The 20,897-nt window shown below is 43.3% G+C and overlaps 1 protein-coding gene across 1 annotated transcript in view; it reads right to left on the bottom strand.

Moving 5' to 3' along the window:
- shdb (Src homology 2 domain containing transforming protein D, b) overlaps positions 1-17,610 on the bottom strand; it is a 29,514-nt gene extending 11,904 nt beyond the window's left edge. The window contains 6 exon segments of the mRNA XM_022214680.2: positions 11,188-11,409; positions 13,850-13,911; positions 13,913-13,981; positions 13,983-13,996; positions 16,256-16,637; positions 17,252-17,610. Coding sequence (XP_022070372.2) covers positions 11,188-11,409; positions 13,850-13,911; positions 13,913-13,981; positions 13,983-13,996; positions 16,256-16,585 — 697 coding nt within the window. The 5' untranslated portion in view covers positions 16,586-16,637; positions 17,252-17,610.
- Between the last annotated feature and the right edge of the window lie 3,287 nt (positions 17,611-20,897).

The raw sequence follows: 20,897 nt of genomic DNA, 5'->3' as shown, positions 1-20,897 counted from the left end.
TTTAACTTGAGTTTAATCAGACAGTCTGATTTCCAAGAGTGACCACAGAACATGAAACATTCACAGTCAGATAAATAACGACTGAAGACAAGTCAGACTCTGGGATGAGGTGGATATAAAACTGAGTCATCTGCAAAATATGTAAATGGAGCCAATGACTAGGAAAGGTTGTGTTATTTATGTGGAAGTGAGAACAGTAATGGACCAAGAATAGAGCCCTGTGGCAATCTATTACTACTGCTAAACTTGATATACTTAATATCATCAGCCAAAAAAAGTCTGAGTTCTCTACGCAAGATGTAAGTTAAACATAGAGATGATAAGAATTTTCCTTAAATCTGAGCTGTAAATCACTCCCTGTTGGGTCTCGGGGTCCAACATCGAAGCTTTAGTGTTCTTCAAGTATGAAGTTAAGAAAAAAATCTTCATATTTGCACTGAAACCAGTGAAGTTATGACACATAAAAAAGTTTGTGCCTCTGTCTGTTCTGTATGACCAGAGCACAGCAGACGTTAATAGGCGAATGTTTAGGTCAGTGCTCAGTCTGTTTATATTTACAGGGATTTGGTGCTGATAAATGTGCTGCTGGTTTGCATAATTGCAGTAAAGCTAAGACCTCATTATTTAAAATCTTTGGACGCAGGGTGAATATTTCAGATTATACCAGATATATATCCGTAAACTGTTTTTATATCTCCCATTTTTCCTGGTATTTCTCAGTTCTTTCCTGCTGTCCTCCCATTGACTAAGTCGACTGTATTTCTAACCTTTCAAAAGGCGGTTTATCTTGTAGATATGAGACCCGAACCGGTTTGATTTCCTTTTCCTACAATTATAATAGCCACAAAAGTTGTTCAAGTAAATTTGAGTGTTTACAACTTCGGTCACAGAATGAAATGGATCTATGGTCTTTCTTAGTTAATTTCTGCCCACAAAAACAGACAATAAAACCCCTTTCACAATGATAATCGGCAAACCTTGTGTTTATTCCAAGCCCGATGTCAGTAAATAGCAATAAGCTTAAGTTCACGTGGAAGTTTTCAGTGCATCTCTTGGTCTGTCTGTGTCTTGCTTGCTTTTAGCCATTTCCAGGTCTGTGTGCTGCCGACTTTCTACCAAAGTGAGAGTGAAACAACTATTTATTAGGTTTGATAAACACTGATGGGAAACAGTGCTTCTAAGCTGCAGCCAGGAAAAGATAATCACGTCGCGCACAAACTTGTGCTCATATGAGCTTAGAGGAAATGAAACTGGCGCTTTTCGGGAGCAACTACTATGAGGAGCAGTCCAGACAATATACGAGTGTGATTACACTCCTCGTGGGTTCACATCATTTTAAAGCAAGATAATAATAATTATCTCAGTCAGTCTAGACTTGGTTACAGCTCAATATGGAAAACAACGTATTGGAGATCTACTGAGTCTTAGACCGGCAGATGGAGCAAACTGGTTCAAAGGAGGTGGGATTGTATGGGAGCACTGGGGTGTTCAGGTGTGGCAATGAGAAATGGGCTGCATGGCTCACAGGTCAGGTAGGCAGACCTTTAGCAGAAGGTTGTTCAGCTCCAAAGAGAGGTTGGAACCAGCTCTGGAGCTAGTCGACCCAATCCAATTCAATTATTTTTTTGAAACAAGTGTTTGACTGGTGGTGATTTGGGTATTCACTGTGTGCTCATGTCTAACTGTAAGGGGTATGGGGACAATGCTAGAGGTGATACACATCACAGTGCAGAACAACGTAAGAAATTCGTGAATTTTCAAATTAAAATGTTGGCAAGTATGAGTTTCAATTGCATTATGCTAAATTAGTAGAGTCGATTGTGCTAGCCCCAGTTGTGGTCCTCAATGGCATATTTTTGTAGCCTAGCCGCGCTAGACCCATATTCTGAAGGCACAAGGGTCTAGGGCCACTTGACAGGGAGGGAGGTGGGCTAAAAGGTTGTCTTTCAAATCACTCTGCAGCAATTGGGTAGGTATACAACCAATCAGTGCAACGAATAGGCTGACGTAGTTCCTAGAGCGCCGGCGGATTGTGGCTAAGTCCCATTAGCTTCCCAACCAGCAGAGCCAACTGCTATATTAAGGATTTGCCATATCCCGTCGGCATAAGTCCAAATACGTCTTTCTTCTCAATGAAACACTTCAGTGCCGTCCTTTGTTTATCTTTCAAGTTGAATTTTAGCTTCAAATCTTTAAGGGCTGTGGCCAAAGCCGAGTTGAAAGATAACTGTTTATTGTGCGCCGGTTGTTTCTGTCAGAATCGTCGCGCCTCTGTCGTCACTTAGTTACGCCCGCCTTCTGACTCTACACTTCATGGTGATTTGTCCGGCCAGTTTTAGGAGCATCCAGCCTCGAGCCTTATGGAGGGTAACTAGACCCACCCTGGCAGAGAATTAAATTCGTTGCCGTGGGTTGTCTAGCGCGGCTAGGCTAATATTTTTGGGTTGCATCAATGAAAACAGGTTTAAAATCATCAGTGGGCAGACTATATTGTCATCCAGATGGTTAAAAGAATCTTTTTAGACACTAGAGCACAACAATCTGTCTTTTTAAACTGCTGGTTGGTGTACAAGTAATGCATGAGGCACAAACTAGTGGCACGCTCTACGAAACTAACTCGTCCTACAGTGCCTTCATTCAACCGCTGACAGCTACCTCAACTGCAAAAGCCTGAGCAAACACACTCACACACACACTTGTCTGAGCTCCTCACTTTGATAACAAAAGACAAGCACACACACACACACACACACACACAGGTGCACGCAATCGCACACAATGTCACTCATTCGCTAGCAGGGAACATCTGGCTTCCATTCACTTCTAATGGGAACCTGTCATCCACAGATGGCTGTTTGCGCTTCGTTCGTCACTACGAGACAATGAGGCTCACCAGGCTAGCTAGACAGAGACACGCTTACATGCCTACAATTCTGATTTGTATGTAAATATATATCTACGCCGAAACAGTAGTGTGTGTTTTCCTCCCAGTTTTACCCCAAATGATGGAACAGGAGACAGCAATTTGCGTCTGCCAAAAATCTCACATCTCAGGCGCCTCAACTACCTGCTAACGATTAGAAGTATTATCTGGGGAGGGGGAGGGAATGACCAGAGAGGGTTTTCTTTTCTGTGCTGTCTTGTGAGGACACATCGCCTGGGTGACGGATAACTGACTTTTCGAGCACACCAGCTGTTTTCTGTGTCCTCATAATTAAGGAGGAGCAGGCAAAGACAATAGCACGCTTCATTAGGTCCATTAACGGAGACATCTGTTTTTCACGCAGCCGTGGCATCCCGTCTCTCTGCGCACAAGGCCTTCTTCAGGGCAAAAAAAAAAAAAACACACAAAAAACAGCCCCATAAAGACTGACAATTACCACCTTATGTCAGCGAAAGGGGGGGGAATCCAACAGGCATTCACACAAGTTTCCTTTTATAACGCGGATCCACAGCGTATTGATTTTCATTTAAAGCATCATACTTTTCTTTAGAATCTTTTCAGTGCATCCATTTTCCAGACATTCATTAAATCCACTCCCCTGTGGATTCTGCCTGTCTTTGTGCTGAACGTCTCTCTTTCTTCGTCACTCCTCCTTCACCTATTTCCCCTCCAAGTGGGGCATTATCGCTCTTTCCATATTCCCTCTCTTTCCTCTCCTTGTCCTGCCGTGCCCACTCCACTTCTATCATCCCACCTCCATCTCTCATGTTGGTCAGCGAGGAGGGTACACAAAAGGACACGTCTTTCCATTAATGCCTGTAAAGGTTCTGGCTGAAGGAGAGGGAGAATCAGCAAGTGGCAGGAAAGAGAGCAAGGGACAAGGGAGAGCAAATGTGACAGAGAGAAAAAAGAGGTGAGAGCAGCCAGAGTCCTTCTACTGTGCCAGTAATTGATGAAGAGGCCGGTCAGATGCCCCAGGGCGTGCTTAGAGCCACAGAGAGCAGCACAATCCAGAAATGGAAATCTCATTATTCTCTTTTCCTTTTTTTTGCTTCACAAATATCCACTCACACACTGAAAGTAGCTCAGGAAACCTTGTCTTGTCAGAGCGGCATGTATCCAGACACAACACACACACACCATCTGTCAAGGTGTCTCTGCAACCTTCGCTAAACTGAGCTTTTTCTGAGCTATTCACTTAACACTTCAAACCACCCTTGAGCATCCGGTTGGCAGCGACATTCACATGAGAGATAACGCGTCCAATGTTGTAAAACAAGTCAGATTATTCTTCATTGCATCTGGATCTCCTCTTTGCCTGTTAATGCGCAACACTGCAGCAAAGAAAGTCTTCTCACTCTGTTGCCAATCACAACTATACACACTAAAAAAAAACACGACTTATAAGCTAAATGCTAACACGTTTACAGTCCCAATACATCACTGCATGATGTTATCACTTTACTGTTCTATTTTAGGCGTTGTGCATGCCTAAGCTAGCACTATCACTGGCATGATGTTTATCAACTTTTACTGTTCTATTTTAGCTGCATGTGCATAGCTAAGCTAGCACTATCACTGGCATGATATTTATCACTTTACTGTTTTATTTTAGGGTGTGTGCATGCTAGGCTGGCACTATTTACTGGCATGATTTATCAGCTTTACTGTTTCTACTTGGTGTGTGTGCATGCTAAGCTAGCACTAACTAATGTGTTAGAAAGTTAGTATTTCTGGTCTGATGATGGTGCCAATAGAAGTAAAGGGGTCACAAAATCATTACCAATTTGTCCTGAGGAAACCTGCAAGTCTAAACCAAAACTTCACAGTAATCCATCCCATACTTGTCCAAGCATGACTAAGTAACATAAATGTCAACATCTCATAGCACTACATGAAAATAAAGGCCGCTACCTGGAAAATGGTTCTTTGCAGTGATGCCAATAGAAGACTATTTTTGGTAACACAAAGAAATGCTGTAGCAGACATTCTTAAAAGAGCTTTTTCTTCAAACAACCCTCTTCAAGGTGGCTTAAAAACGCATTTTAAGGTAGTTCTATGTAGGTTTGCCTGGTTCTCTGTTTAAGTATAGTTTTTATGCAAATTTTAGAATTGCCCACACTTCCAGATCTTCCATTATAATACATTCAACATTTTGATTCTGGATGATGATCAGGTGGAACAACATTACACAAGATGCCAACTTGCGATGTGGAAAATTGTGATTTTTTCTGTGCTGATTGGTCAATTATTGAGAAAACAATCTGCCGAATGATCCATAATGAAAATAATTGATATTCATAGCCTAAATTCTGTGCTAAACCTGCCAACAAACAAATAACCCCATTACAAGGAAAGCATTAGTACTTTGAGATAGTGATGATTGGTGATGGCTTTTAAAGAACCAGAGAGGCCTTCTGAAGAACCAATAAAAACCACTGAGAACCATTCCTTTCTGACGAGATGAAGTAATTTGGAATCCAGTATTTTATTTATTTATTTTTTTGGTGAGCATAAATGTCAAGACAAAATTTCATGGGAATCCATTTACACTAAAGATAATTCAGTCTGGACCAAGATGGTGCCTTCACCAAATTGATGTGAATCCCCTTGAAAACAGTGAGCATGGCCAACAAAATAATAAGTCCAAGTGAAGCAGACAGTTTTTAGCTGCATGACGTACATACATACACACAGATGCAATTTGTTTCTCAGCAACAGACAGAAATTTTTTTTCTTCCCATGAAAGTGAAGTTAATTTGTATATTACAATACATTGGAATTTGGAAAGAAAATGAACCTCATGCGTAAATATTTCACCGTTATGTCTTTTTGTGCTGCGAGGAGTTTATCTGGAAGCTGACCTTTCACCACCATCTCACTTAGTGACGAATATTCTCATCATGAGGAGCTTCTCTGCACAGTCCCAGTCTTTCTCTGTTGCCTAATGAGCAGCCTGCACCTGGAACAAGGGAGGATAAGTGCTTCACTCAATAGCACCATAACAGTAATTGCAAGGGTGGCAATGTTATTCATTCACCTTCCCCATCTAGATTTCCAGTTGATTTGCGGCTCTCTCATCATCTTCTCCAACGCAACTCATCGCCGGCATCGAAACGGCTCAAAGCTGTTGCTGTTGGACTGTGAAACTTTTCAGAAATACCTGGACACACTCACTCAGCTGTTCATGTAGGATGTGGCCATCGGAGAGCTAATAAAGATGATGCCTTTCATTAGCTCGCTAATAATGCCTAATGGCTACCGGGCCGATCACTGGCTGCTGGACTGTCTATTAACTTCCAGGAATTAATGACTGCTGTAATTTGAGCTGGAATGGCTGTGACTGGTGACAGCTCTCTCACGTTATAATTAAAAACCCCAGCGCACTGAGAGAGGCCTGTCATGTCCAACTCCACGGGCAGCAACAGGAGACAGAAATGGATTTGAATGGAGAATAATGGTAAATACTTAGCTTCATACTATTTAAAATATACTCACCAGCGCCTGTATTAGGTACACCTATTCAACTGCAAAAACCCAATCAGCCAATCACATGGCAGCAACTCAATGCATTTAGCATGATGGTATGGTCAGTGTACAAAATTATCCACTCATTATCTACTCCCTATAGAAGAGCTACTATATGGTGATCTCTGTAGGGACCTCGGCAAAAATAACACTTTCAGACTTGAGACTTGGTAACATTAATTACGTCAATGCTGTCACTCACTATAAGTCTGTTAATCTAGTGAACCGATGGGCATTTCTGTGATAAAGTCGTACTATACTGAGTGTCCTAAATATGAATTACTATTGTAAGTTCTACTATTTTCACAGCATAATTCATTTATTTGTCTTGTGCCTGTTGTCATTCGACAAGCTACACATACAGAAAAGACATATTTCATACAAAAGACACTATAAAACAGCTGTTACGAATCTGTGGAATGCCATCATTCCTCAGTTAGCTCTCTCATCCGTCTGCCATTCTCCTTCAAAGCAATGCATGATGGTACATATTGTCGGTTAGTGACCATCGGTTGTACAGTACTTTTCACGGTGCATTTTGGAGGTTTTGAATGCACTATAAAGGGCCCTGCACTGGAACTTAACAGCTGGACAGTACACAAAATGTCGAAAATACAATATAGTGCACTATGTAGTGTGTAGTGACTGATTTCGGATACAGACATGGTCAGCCACCCGTTGAAGTTCAAATGAGCATCAGAATGAGGAAGAAAGATTTAAGTGACTCTGAATGTGTCATAGCCTGACTATTTCAGAAACTTGTGATTTTCACACACACAGCCATCTTTAAGTTTTACAGATAACAGCCGACAAAGAGAAAATATCCAATGAGTGGCAGTTATCTGGGGGAAAATATCTTGTTGATGCCAGAGGTCAAATGAGACTGGTTGTGATGATAGAAAAGTATGAGTATCTCAAATACCACTCGTTACAATCAAAGAATGTGGAAGATCATCTCTGTATTGTACAAAGGATGTTGCCACAGCAGCATCAGACCACACCAGGTGCCTCTTCTGTCGGCTAAGAACAGGAAACCAAGGCTACAATTTGCACAGATTCACCAAATTGGACAAAAGAAGATTGGAAATGTCGCCTGGTCTGATGAGTCTCGATTTTCTGCTGATGGTAGGTTAGAATTGGGGGTAACAACATGAAAACATGGATCAACCTGCTTATACCTGGCTGGTGGTGCTGCTGTATGTGGGGGATATTGTCTCAGCTCACTTTGGGGCCCTTAGACTCAACTGAGCATTGATTAAATGCCACAGCACACCCAAGTATTGTTGCTAACCATGTCCATCCCTATATGACCACAGTGGACCATGTTAGGATGGCTACTTCCATCAGGATAACACAGCACAAATGTCACTAAGCTCAAATCATCTCAACGTTATTTTTGAACATGACGATGAGTTCACTGTACTCCAATGGCTTCCACAGTCACCAGATCTCAATCTCATGGAGCACCTTTGGGTTGGGATGTGGTGGACTGAGAGATTAGCATCATGGATGTGCAGCAAATTGGCAGCAGCTGTGTGATGCTTTCTAGAGGTCAACCAATATAGGTTTTCAAGGGCCGATATCGATGCCAATTATTGGTAATCGAGGAGGAGCGATAACGATATTTGGAGCAGATATACATTTTAAGTAATGTTTAAACAGCACGTGATAGTAGGGAAACTGTCATTCATAGCTAGTTTTCTTCACTGATAAAGATGACTTTAACTGAATATGTAAATAGAAACAGTAGTGATTAATTATCTTCTCTGTTTATGTGGGGTCAAATGAGATTGTTCAGTTCGTTTCCTGCAGTTCCGTCTGCTGATCTTCTCTATTTTCTAAATCTTTTACTGTTCTATCATTTTATTCCCCACTAAAGTCCACATCTTAAACCTTTATTAATTATTGTTTTCCAGAGTTTGTTTCATGGTCATCTGTGGCTGCCTTCTAATTTAGCTGCTAGCCATTAGCATAGCGTGAGCCACTGTCAGAGGAGCTAATTTCTTGATTTGTGGCACCGGTTTGTGTTTCTTGTTGAGTTTTTGCTGCTTGAGAGACATTTCTGAAATCACAGAGTGATGACAGACAGAGAGAGGAGGCTGAAGTATTTAATTTATCAATATCAGTCAATAAAAATATTGATACCGATAACTGGAAAAATGCCAATATCGACCCACAATAGTCGGCCAGATCTACAATCGGTCCTACTCCCAACACTTTCATCTCAATATGGACCACAAAGTCTGAGGAATGTTTCCAGCATCTTGTGGAATCTATGCCATGAAGAATTAAGGCATTTTTGAAGGCTAACAGGGGTTTATAGTGTTCGATATTCACCCGAGTGATTGCATTTAAGCTAATCAGAGAGATTCTGTGGAGGAGCTCTTGCAGTGCATGCAAAATCCACATACAATATGCACCAGCCATCCTCCCCTCTCACCCCCAACACTCATTTGTGCCAACACAACCTCTTCGCACCCTTGAATTAGGTGCCGGGTGATAATCAGAGCTGGAAAACCTCATTGAGAATCCACATGTGTGTGTGTGTGTGTGTGTGTGCACACCAGTGAGTAAGTGATGATGAGGGGCTGCTGGCAGATCGTGATGCCCCCCACCCCCACCCCCTGTTGGCCCCTGTAGCAGGTTATCTGAGCGAGAGTGTCACATCTGCAGGGAGGGAGGGAGCGCTGAGGGACACCGCTGTCACCACGGTGTATATATGTGGCGCTGGAGTGCGCCTGTGTTAGCGGATGACTGATTGCACCCAGCCACAATGGCCCTGGCTCCCCTCTGCTCAGTTTGCCTCACCTCGTCACAGCCCCCGACCATTAATACTCTTCACTACCCTCCCCCAGCGTCGCACCGAGGCCTCCGCGAACATCCAGCGAGCAGCAACACCATAACCTTGGGCGTCCCTTTCAGCTGCCTCTTCTGTCCTTCTCTCATTCTTTCCATCTTTCCCCATCTCTTTCACCCCACCCGCACCATGTGGGGGCCTGCGCCTAGCACGCAGCGAGGGTCTGGGAATATGGATTAAATGTGAGAATGGAAAATACTGTTTGTGTGTTTACACTCCAGTGCTTTGGTCTGCTCAGACAGACAGCACGCCGGCTCAGAGTGCTGACTCCAAATGGAAAAAACAAGGGATCGACAACTGGAGCTGCACCAAGCGTTTCCCTCCACTGCGTTTGTCTAACGCTGCTGTAAGCGCTGCTCTGCAGGAGTGTGCACAGTGTATGTGGCACAAAAACCTAGAGAGGAAGAAGCGACGGATGAAGCGGGAGTAAGCGCTAAGTAGGTGAGAGGTGATCTTCACTCTCATGTAACTTACAGTGTCTCCTTGCGGCTCGAGCATCAATGCGACGGGAATTCAACAAGAGCACGCTGACCGCGACTATCTTATTAGCAATGGATCAGTCACGCACATGCAGGCATGTAATTAACTGAGAAAAGAGGGGAGGGCACACACAGCGGGGAGGGAGGGGAGGGGAGTGAGGACGGAGGCAAGGTTGATTTATTATCCCATCACCTTGACCTTGGTGACTTGGAGATGCAGCTCAATTAAGCCAACTTGGCCTTGCATGTCTCACTGATCCACTCCTAAATGATCTATCAGCCCCCTTCTGCTTCTTTATAACTCTCCGTCTCTGCTAGTTCTACTTCACTCGCTGCTTCGAATTACATCCAGTACATGGAACATAACGGGATGTGATGCGAAATGCATGTGCAACCTAAAAAATAATATCACACATGGTGATTATCTGAAAAAAAAAAGAAGCTAATATGATGACTGTGGCAGAAAATAAAAGCAAAGTGCCAACCCTCCTCTTTCCTCTCGCTCATAAAGGCACACTGGACGCCTCTGTCAGGTTGTTGTGACTTCGGTCAGTCACACGTGTGACAGCACGAAATCAATTATCACCAGAAGGTGAATGGAATAAAGAGAGATATGTGTCATTCGAGCTGAGACAGCGAGGGTCACAACACTCTCCAATCCTGTGAAAAAGGACCTCTGAAGATGTGATGATGATGATGACTGGGGGGGGGGCATTACGACATTAAAGGTCAGGACACTTTGGTGATTACTTCACCATCACCAGTAGGGGCTCTTCCTAAGAAGACGCTGACCTTTAAAAAACAGTCTGGTCTTGATCATTCCACTATTTCCAATGAATAATCCTTTGAAAATTGTGAGATACCTCATGGTTTCTCCTTGACACTCAGAAGCTCCAGAGGCTCTTGTCTTTAGCTGTAGTGATTCATTGTTTTGTTCAGAGACACTAATACAATGGATGACTGCAGAATGTGGGCCTTTTTTTTTTTTTTTTTTGCCAAAACACTGTTTATTCTTGGAGGCTGTGTATTGATCGAAGCCAGAAGAGCCAAAGGATTCCAGTGAATCCAAGGGCGAGAAGTGTTTTTGTGGTTCACTGCCTCTACAAACCCATGAAATGCTACCTAAATTGGGATTTACAATACAAAATGAAGCTCAGATATGATAGAAAATGCATTCATAAATGCATGTTCTGGAGAATTTTGACATTTACAGAGCAGTTGTCGTGGTTTTCCACTTCAAAAAGCAAGACAAGTGGCACTAGCCATCCAATCAGGCCCACTGGGAGCTTATTGATCATCTGCCGTTGTCAGTCTTTAATGCATTTTGGTTTTTGTTGACTTAACTACCACACGTACAACAAAAATTCCTCAGGATGTACCTGCAAAAGCTTTGGAGATGTGGTCCTTCTTCCACTCCCAGGGCTGGTCGTACTCGTCGGCCGGTCTCTCATCGTCTTGCGGCAGCCTGCTGCTCTCCTTGCCCTCCTCCTGAGCTTCTCCATACATCAAGCCCAATCTCTGGCCTCGTTCGTCTTCATAGGGGGTGTCGTAGAGCTGCACCCCTCCTCGTGCACGTCCTCCTCCTGTGCCGCGCTGCAGTTCTGGTGTAACATATGCAGAAAAACACAAATTAGACACAAACATTCATAGAATTCTAGAACATTACAGACTAATATTTGATGGCAGCAGTGAAGTTCCACTAAAAATAAAAAAAAACAGAGAAGCCAATATTATTGTGTATTAGAAATTTAAACAAAAAGAGCCTGTTGAGCTCTGACATGACTAGAATTAGAGGAGAAGGACAATTATGTTTGCACAGCTTGCCAGGGGCTCAGGATCTCATATGGGGGGCTTAGCGAGGCCTTGGGCTGGATGCTGAAGTAGCAACACGTCGACTTTCCCCCTCCTCTTGTCCAACCTGAATTACCAGCAGCCGATCCAATTTAAAAAAAAAAAAACATCCACAATCCCTTGTTAACATTTTCATCAGTTTCTCTTTGGGTTCCAACCAACAATACATCTCGGCACCTGCAGCTGTTTCATGTAGACTCAAATATGACCGTGAGATAAAAAGGGCTTTAAGACTATCGATCCAAGCAGGAGGATAAAATCTGATTTCGAAATGCATCAATGAGAGCTTCTGTGCTTGCGGCAGCCATTTAGATATGCTGACCCTTTAAAAAATAAACAGGTCGTACAGAGGAAGGGGAAAGCGATGGTAGGCTTCTTTATGGTGCACTCACGTGAGAAGGACCAAATGGAAAGGTTCACGGGTGAAAGGCAGAGAAAACTTTAACCTCACACGACAAGACGCTGCTATTGGTTAGCGATCACCATGGTGACCAGTGGTGGGGAGGCCCTGTGGGGAAAGCCCTGAGGTTTATAAAGGAGGGAGAGAGGATGTGGAGCGAGGAGGAGAGGGAGGCAGCAAGGAACAAGGGGAGGAGGGTGATGCTGGAGAAGGGGGAGATAGGGACTGTCAGCATTTGATGTTAAGTCATTGAGACAGAGCACAGCGGGGCTGCATGCTGCTCTACCTGCGCTGGGAACCCGCCGTGTCGCTGCAGCCCGGGATGGAGAAGTGAAGGTTGGGAGATAAAAACAACATTCATGGAAGAAATAAAAAAGAAAAAAGAAATAATTTGACAGACTGACAGCGACTGCAGAGTGTTGTCAACCATTTAATGGAAAACAAAACCACCAGAGAGCCTCCTGAAAGTAAGTTTACACACACATAGGTGTCTTTTCAGGACAATCTTGAGATAATTACTATTCCGATCTGTTTGCTGCTCTGCTGGTTTTAATGAGCAACAACAGACAGACAAAAGCTGGCAGACAGACAGACAGACGGGCCCAGAGTGACAGCCTCAATTCAAAGTCAATGAAAGAGCTGTGATAATGCTTTGCAAAATGCTCCGCCATCACCGCTGTGAATCTAATCCCCAACGGCTGCATCCAGCTGCGGTGACAAAAGATTTCTCTAAGGTTGCTCAGTTTGAGGAGGAAACGGGACGCTCCGTTCACTTAGGCAAGATATTATGAACTTCATTTGACGAGCAAAAGGGCAGAACAAGTGAGGAGAGAAGGAGAGGGAGGACGGGGCATAAAATTCGCTAAAGGACAAATTAGAGTGACAGCCAGAGACTCCCCTCAGGGCCGGGGAGAGCCTCGAGATGAAGAGAGGTGGAGGAAGCAGAGGGGGAGAAAGGCTTTTACACTGAATGACTGAGACAGAGCAGGGGAGAGAGCAGAGGGGTGAGGGGAGGGGAGACAGAGATGTTATAGGAGGAGAGACAAATGGAAAGCGATGGATGGGAGCTCGACGATGTGGAGAAAATCATGAGGGAGAGGAGGGGAGTCCAGCAATGGATAGACTCTTTAAAGGGACATTTCATGGAGGCTGAGAGCTGATTCAGGTGTGGTGAAGTGAAACACAGAGGAGAGGAGAGAAGAGGTCTGTCTACTAGCAAATACAGCAAATAATATGCCCAGCAGCAGCGCATCTAGCATTAATGTCGATAATATTCTATAGGCAGAATACCTGACCAGGAAAAAGAAAGATAATGTTATCGATCACTTAGAAAGAAAAAAACACGCTGACAAATTTCATATAATGGGTGCAGTTGCATATTTTATTCATGATTTAATAAGGCTGAAAAGCAATATATCACCTGGCTTTCAGGTGAGAGCTCTGAATGAACCCCTTAGGATGTTCACCTCCTCCCATCTTACAAATAGAATAGAATAGAATAGAATAGATCCACAATAGAGAAATACTAATATAATAGAAAAATATGTTAGGACACAAATGAAAATAAAATGTGAACAATGCTATGAAAAAAAATGACTAAACTGAAAAATAACCGATTAAGTGTCAAATACTCACAGTAAGAATATACACTGAATAAGGAAATTAAAGTTCTGTAAACAGCAGTGCAACATGGTGCGATGGGGTATATCAAGATATGATCACTGTGGGTGAAAATAAACACCAAGATAATGAAAAGATGATATTTCAGTGCTGCTGGTGAGTCCACTGACCTGTAATGACCCTCTGAGCTTCATATGGCTCCATGTAGCCGTTGTTCTCACAGGGAACAGGTCTGAGATCGTTCTGTGCGGTGGTCCAGTCGAGCGTCAAACGGGTCAGAATAACTGTGTCGCCCGCCAGCGAGCAGACGGCACCACCTGAAAGACAAAACATTCGAAGAAGAAGAAGAAGAAGCACTTTGTTACAGAACATTAACTCGATACCTTGAGGCAGGGGGGGAAGCTAGCTTAATACGATGAATAAACCATTTAAAAATATTTCTTTCTTGGAGGCACATGTGCAGAAAATGAGCTCAAATGAAAACGACGGGGTATAATTGCTTCCAGCACCTTCTCGTATTAGCATTTTGTGAGAGCTTACACATCAAACGTCTGAGTGAGCACTTGAACTGAAGCATCCAAGTCTGTTTTCTGACAATTAAGAAATTCAAGCTGTATGTTGAAAAGCAAAGACATGGAGATGAGACAAAGAAGCAATCAATGAACAGCTTTCTTGATCCAAAACAAACCTTTAAGAGTACTATCATTCCAGGAAAAGACCCTTTAGTTAACAACATCACAATTAGGGGATGGACCCTTATCAGCCTGGCCGATATTAGGCATTTTACCGATCATTGGCATCGGTGATTTTTTTAAAACAGTAATTGTTAATTAAATACGCTACTTCAGATCTGATGCAGCCATGTCTTTACATCTGTCGTCACTCTCCAATAAACGTTTCTCAAGGCAGTAGACCATAAACTGGACCAATGAACCACAACCGTTGCCACAAACCAGGAATTAGATTCCCTCACAATGGCTAATGTGCCTAACAGCTAGTGGCTAATGTTAGACGGCAATCACAGGTTAACCTGAAGCAGAGTATGGAAAACATATTAATTAAAGCTTAAGGTATGGAAAAGGATAGAACAATGAAATTTTAAGGAAATAAAGTCGGCAGATGTAACTGATCAATTCCAGTTGATCCCACATAAAACAGAGGAGTGTCCAAATGTAATCACTCCTGTTTCTATTTACATACTTATTCATATTCATCATAGTCAACCTTAAATAAAGAAGCCTTAGGTTATTAATGACCAGTTCTCTGCTGTTAAAAACATTACATTTAATCTTCCTCCGTCAATACAACCAAATTCGGTCAATTTTCCTTTCTCGTGGGCCAACAATCGGCATCAGTATCGGACCGAGAAAACTCACATCGGTCGATCCCTAGTCCCAACAAGATCACAACACCACTGAAAAAGAAATTATAATCTTGCAAGAAAGCATCCTCTCCCAGACTGATCTGTTTTTTTTTTTTGGCTGGAACAATAGAAGACAGAGATTAAAGAGGCAGAAATCTGGTCGGTAGCATTTGTTCCTTCATGTGAGCGCAGGAGGAAAACAGCGGTCACCTGGCAGTGTGACAGCTCCATACACAACCATATGGTCACATACACACACACACACATATACTATAAAAAACACTCACAAACCAAGAAAGCATGCACATCCTTTGTCTCTCTCCGACATAGGAAATCACTTTCTCCAAATTCCAGCTAAGCAGGCACACACACGCCCTCTTTTGAAATTACATCCTAATCCCATGTTGATTCTGTAACAGGTTATCTATCGATGCACAGGAATCTGCAATGTTAATTAGAGTGCGGATGTTCCCACAGACCCTGGGAAATTAATGAGAGCAGGAGGAAAAGGGTGAGCGGGGCAGAGAGGGGAGCTATTGACTTCAGTTCAGACTATTACTGCAATCCACTTCAGGAGTTTTCGCACTTGTAGCATTTTCCAGCAGCGGAGTCATGGATTTAACTGGCATCATGAAAACCCTGAAATACTCCTTAACTTACTCAGCACATGTGAGTTAATGCGTAGACCATTCCCCCTGTAAAAACCTATACCTCTCTCTCTCTTTCTCAACATCTGCCTTATTTGTTCTGTGCAGCTGTTTTCTGCAGCAGAATCCTGATGACACAAACAGCACCAGAGCATAAATTACAACCTCCCAGCGGCCTTTGAAATATCACCACGGCCCCTAACATGCGACTCATATGGGGTCTCTCTCTCAGCTTGCAAAACCAAACCCCATTCATTATTTATGGAGGGACATAAACTCGGGGGACTGTGACCCTCTCTGAGTCAGTGGTCCGCTCTAGCCATCAATAATTCTTTCCTCCATCTCTGCAAGTGGATTTATGTATCTGCATAGGATGTAATGTGATTTATTTAAACAATGCATATTTGTGACACACATTAGCAGTCACTTGCTTATGGAGTCTGATCAATAAAGCTGTCACAGTGATGTAAAGGGGATGAGAGGGAAGTGGGAGAGTGCTATTTTATTTGCTGTCATCCCTCCTGCTCACTTTGTCATCGCAAAATCTGAGAATCTGAGGCTCTTACGGGTTCTTGCTGGTCCTCTAAAGAAATGGCACTGAGGAGGATCTTGGTGCGCCCCAATTCCTGGGAGTCCACTTTGATCAGTCTGTGTTTGGGAGACTTCATGTCCACTCCGGATGACTTCATGGGGGATCCGTAAACCGGCGTGGCTGGATCACACGTCCCAGACTCTCCCCTGGATCTGTTCTCAGGGTCTTCATAGGGATCTTCGAAGTCGAGGTCCCTCTGGAGCCGATAAGCTTTGAGGATCTCGCTCTCTGTGTAGTCTGGAGTGGGCGGCTGAGGAGGAACCTTCCTGCCAAAGCTCAGGTAGTCTTTCAGCCACTTGGCCATCGCAGTCCGGATTCCAAATGTTGCTGCTGTGTGCTGGAGTGAGAGCAGGAGGCTGCAGGGGGCACACAGGGACAGAAACAGGGTTAAACTTGTCCTCATGAGACTGCATGAATGCATTTGCTCTGCTGTCGTTTTTTATGATCTGACAAGACAGTCCAAAGATTAAATAACAATTCCACTCTGACCATATTAATCCACAGGTCCTGATCCTCTCACAACATTTGTGCAGGACTATCCCCTCTGCTGCTCACACAAACACAGTTTTGTGTGGATTTTAGATGTGACATTAAACCGCACCGACAGCTGGGCTTTACGCACGCCTTTTGTTTTACGCAGGGAGCAATAACGTCTGGCATCTGGACTTTGCCCAAAGGCTGCAATTACATTCACACCCCTGCAATAAAATCTGGTTTTAACATGGTTACATAAAAGTAAAGACAAAGACTGGAGGAGATGATTTAAAAAGTAACGTCAAATCAAAAGAAATCGATTAATTTTAAACGTCTTTTTAACTTTTCTTCTTATAATCTCATTAAAAATAGAATAAAACTATTTTATTCTTGGCGTGGTCTCAACTGAGCCTGAAAGTAAGCTTATTTAAACAACCAAATAACAGTGGATTTATACCCCCAGAAAGCGCTGCGCACCGAGAGCGCAACCACTTACCGAACCAATTCAGTCCTTCAGCCACTTTGAACGCTTTATTCCGCGTTTTTTCATGTCGATGGCAGCAAAACGACACAAAAGAGTGACAAAGCCTTCCACTTTTCAATCCACAGAAGCTCGTAAAAAGAGAGAAAGAGCTCCTCTTTCTCTTCTACTACAACGCACAAGCAGTGAGATCCACCGGAGTTCCTCCAGCGACTGACGGCAAACGTGCGAGTGAAGAGAGAGAAACTCAACCGAGCGATTAAAGGGGAGGCGCTTCATTCCCAGTGGAATATCTCCTCCTGCTCCCCTTCGCAGTCAGCCAAGCGTTCATTCATTGAAATATCTGTACATCACACAGGCTGCGAACAACAGACAGTCTGCATCCTCTTCTAGGAGATGCAGAAACGGAAAAGCAGCTCCGCACGAATCTGCTCCAAAGGTCTACATTATTTATTCGCATGACATCAGTGGAGAATTTTCATGTTTTAGCCTCAGTGAAGGTGATTTAAATGATTTTTGATGCAGCTCCTGAAGGGTGAACGAAACAGCTCCTTTATATATTAAAAAAAAGTGCAAGAGAGACTTCAGCCACAAAAACTCTCCTTATCACACACACAAAATGGCAAAAGCAATGAGGCTTGTCCACTCTGATAGAAAAATAAAGCTTTTTTTCAGCTTCATCTCCTTTGTTTGGTGGCTGTTTCATCCCCTCACAGATGTCACATTATCCAGTGTCCAGGCTGTTAAATTGGATTGTGTGCCACATTGGGTAAGGCCGTCTAACTCTGTTAAAAGACCATAAATGCCTTTTTCTTTACGACACTCTTGTGCTCACTTTCTCCCAGAGGCGGCAGGCTGGATGAGGTCATCGGGCTGCTGTAGAAGATCCACCCCCACCAGCACCATTATCACCACTAACATCAGCATTATCCCATCAGGACCTCCACATCTTCCCCATCCTGCCTGCTCTGTCTGCACCAGGGTTCAAAAAGCTTTGGCTCCAGACGTCAGGGAGGTTAAAAACAAGTCCCAAGGTGTTCATGAAGGGAAATCTGAAGATGCTGTGCGAGTGTGGCTGCAAAAATCAGAGGGCAGGATTTCATCTCCCCTCTCAGTTTTATCTGTGGAAAAGATGCTGCTTATACCCTTGTCCTTACTTCTCTGCCCCCAATCCTGTTTTATTTTAAAGGTGAAACAAGAAAGTCTCATTGAAAAAAGGCTCACGTTGCAACTGTCTGTCATTATCATGTGTGAATCAGATCAATATGTTGTGCAAGAGGACTTATCTTGTGGGAATTACATCTATTAAGATGACAGAGATCTTGTTGGGACACCATATAGGTCTTGATAGAACAAGACAGTTTATTTTGGCATGAGAAATATTGGCATTTTTCCTGCAGAATCACTGTACCAAACACCATCTTTTGGCATCCTGTCTCTTCCTCTATCTGCCCTTTTGCAGTCATTCTTTCCCACCTTTGCATTTTCATCTCTTATCTCATCTCAGAGTAATCTTTCTTGCAGTCACAAGTGCCCTTTTTTTCCATCCGCACAATCTTCCCAGTCCAACACCACCTCTAACCCTCACCGAGCACGCATTTAATTTCCATCCCGGCCAGAGTGGGAGCCAAAACTTTATGGAGGAAACGAGTGAAACTAAGCAGTAGATGGAAAACCAGAGACAGACAGATGGATGGATGGATGGACGGACAGGCTGTCAGAGTGAGTAAGAAGCAGGTAGAAAACAGGAGACGGGAGAAAACAGAAATGGAAAATCAGGATTTCTCAGTGTGAGATAATGAAAGACAGAGAGACAGACAGACGGTCGCTGTGTTTTTTCATGCAGAATACACACAGTTGCTAGGAGCCAAAGATTTAATTGAATCCCCCCCTCCCAAAAAAATACATACAAGGCACAGTGGAATCTTTCAGAAAATTAATAAGACTGCCTCATTATAAGGGGCTAAAAATGGATGTGACATTTTCTCTGAACTTCAGGCTTCACTCTGATGTTGCTCTTTCATCTATCATTTATGAAATTTGCTAAGGTTTATAAGCAGCTGTGTTTTCTTATTAATATTTTCTTGTGCTTCAGTGGCTGCAAACAGTCACACGTGACAAGGAGATCCATCAAGGTCATGGGATTAATCTGAATATAACTGTGAGCCTTTGGGTTAATTCTAGGAGGTGGAATAAAGAGGCAGATGTGCAGGAATAATTGTCTCTTATTGTTTCATCTGCTTTGCATTGACTGCCCTCATTTGGTGACTTGTGCGTACTGCAGGTGTGCTTTGGGGGAAAAATTGCTGCATTTAAACTCGCAGTGAAAATGGCACCAAGAAGCAGGAAATGCGAACAAACATCGGACACGCATTAGAGTGGTTGATACAAGCGTCCCAGATGAGTAGATTCGATTTTTAAAATCCGCAATTAATTCAATTAATAGTGGAGTTACGTTACTGCAAACTCATTTTTGCTCACCTGACGTTTTCTTTATCGTGGCATTGGTGAGATTCACTCTCAGGAATTAGCTGGAAATGGCTAAACTTTGAACGTAAACAGACACCTGGTTCGTAAAAATAACCATAAAATGCCAAATTACGCATGACAAAATTCCTTTCAGAACGCTTACCACACGCTATTCAGGACAAACATTCCGCTCCTGCTCCCGCTCGTCGCCTCTTCACGCATTTTTTTAAAGCTGCTCCGGACACATGCTATCCATCATCGCCAATCAAACGCTGATCCGGCGTTTTGCGCATTGCTGATTGGTTGATTTACGACGAGGGCGGGCCACAATGTCTGCTGTCCGCCAGGCAGCAGTGAACTCCAGCGTTTTGCTCCGAAGCAGCTGATGGGACAGAGGAAAGCTCACCTGGAGCAGGACGGACCTCCCACAGGTAGGCTGCACGTGTCCCCAGCAGGTCACTGTGGGCTGGGTGTTACATGCAAAAGCTTCGTTAATGTTTTTTGTTCTCTTTCGGTTGGATATTCCTAAAATGCTTGTGCGCCTAAATTACCAGAATTGATCACTGAGTCATGGGGTGGATGAATTAAAACCATTAAAGACTAACATGCAAATTCCAGTAACACAGCATTTCTTGTTTATCTCCTTGTTTTTTGCAGTGTTCCCGTTGAGACTTCGGCTATCAAACCACAATGAAAAGTCTGAAAGCAAAGTTTAAAAGACAGAGGTAAGCACTGTTTGAGCTGTACAGGTGGTTGTATTTAAAGGAGGCAAAGCAAACACCCACAAGTTGTTTTATTTTCATCTACAATGACAGCTGCTCTGCATTAAGTCATTATATAGGTCCCAGGCTGACTGCTTTCTATGTGTGTATGTACTGTATATATATGGCCACACTGGGTTTAGTGTCACTGAGCGGCAGCAGGAGAGCAGAGCTGCCTCCAGACTGCTGCTATAGCCAGAGATCTCAGGTAGCCTTCAATTATTCACACACAGACACATGCACGGACTCACACAAAGAATTCCTGCTTTCCTGCTGTTGTCACGAGGGGCTACTTTCAGTTCAAACTTTTGCACACAGCAGCCAATATATAGGGAATTAAAGCAGTGAAGTGTATGCTTATTTTCATTTTTAGAGGGGGGCAGATACAAGCTGATAAAACGGCAACCCTTTGACCTCATGGAAGCCTCTTT

The sequence above is a fragment of the Acanthochromis polyacanthus genome, chromosome 4 (genome assembly GCF_021347895.1).
Source record: "Acanthochromis polyacanthus isolate Apoly-LR-REF ecotype Palm Island chromosome 4, KAUST_Apoly_ChrSc, whole genome shotgun sequence".
In the NCBI taxonomy this organism is placed as follows: domain Eukaryota; kingdom Metazoa; phylum Chordata; class Actinopteri; family Pomacentridae; genus Acanthochromis; species Acanthochromis polyacanthus.
The sequence above is the reverse complement of the archived record's forward strand: the minus strand, read 5'-3'. Positions and strand labels throughout refer to the sequence as shown.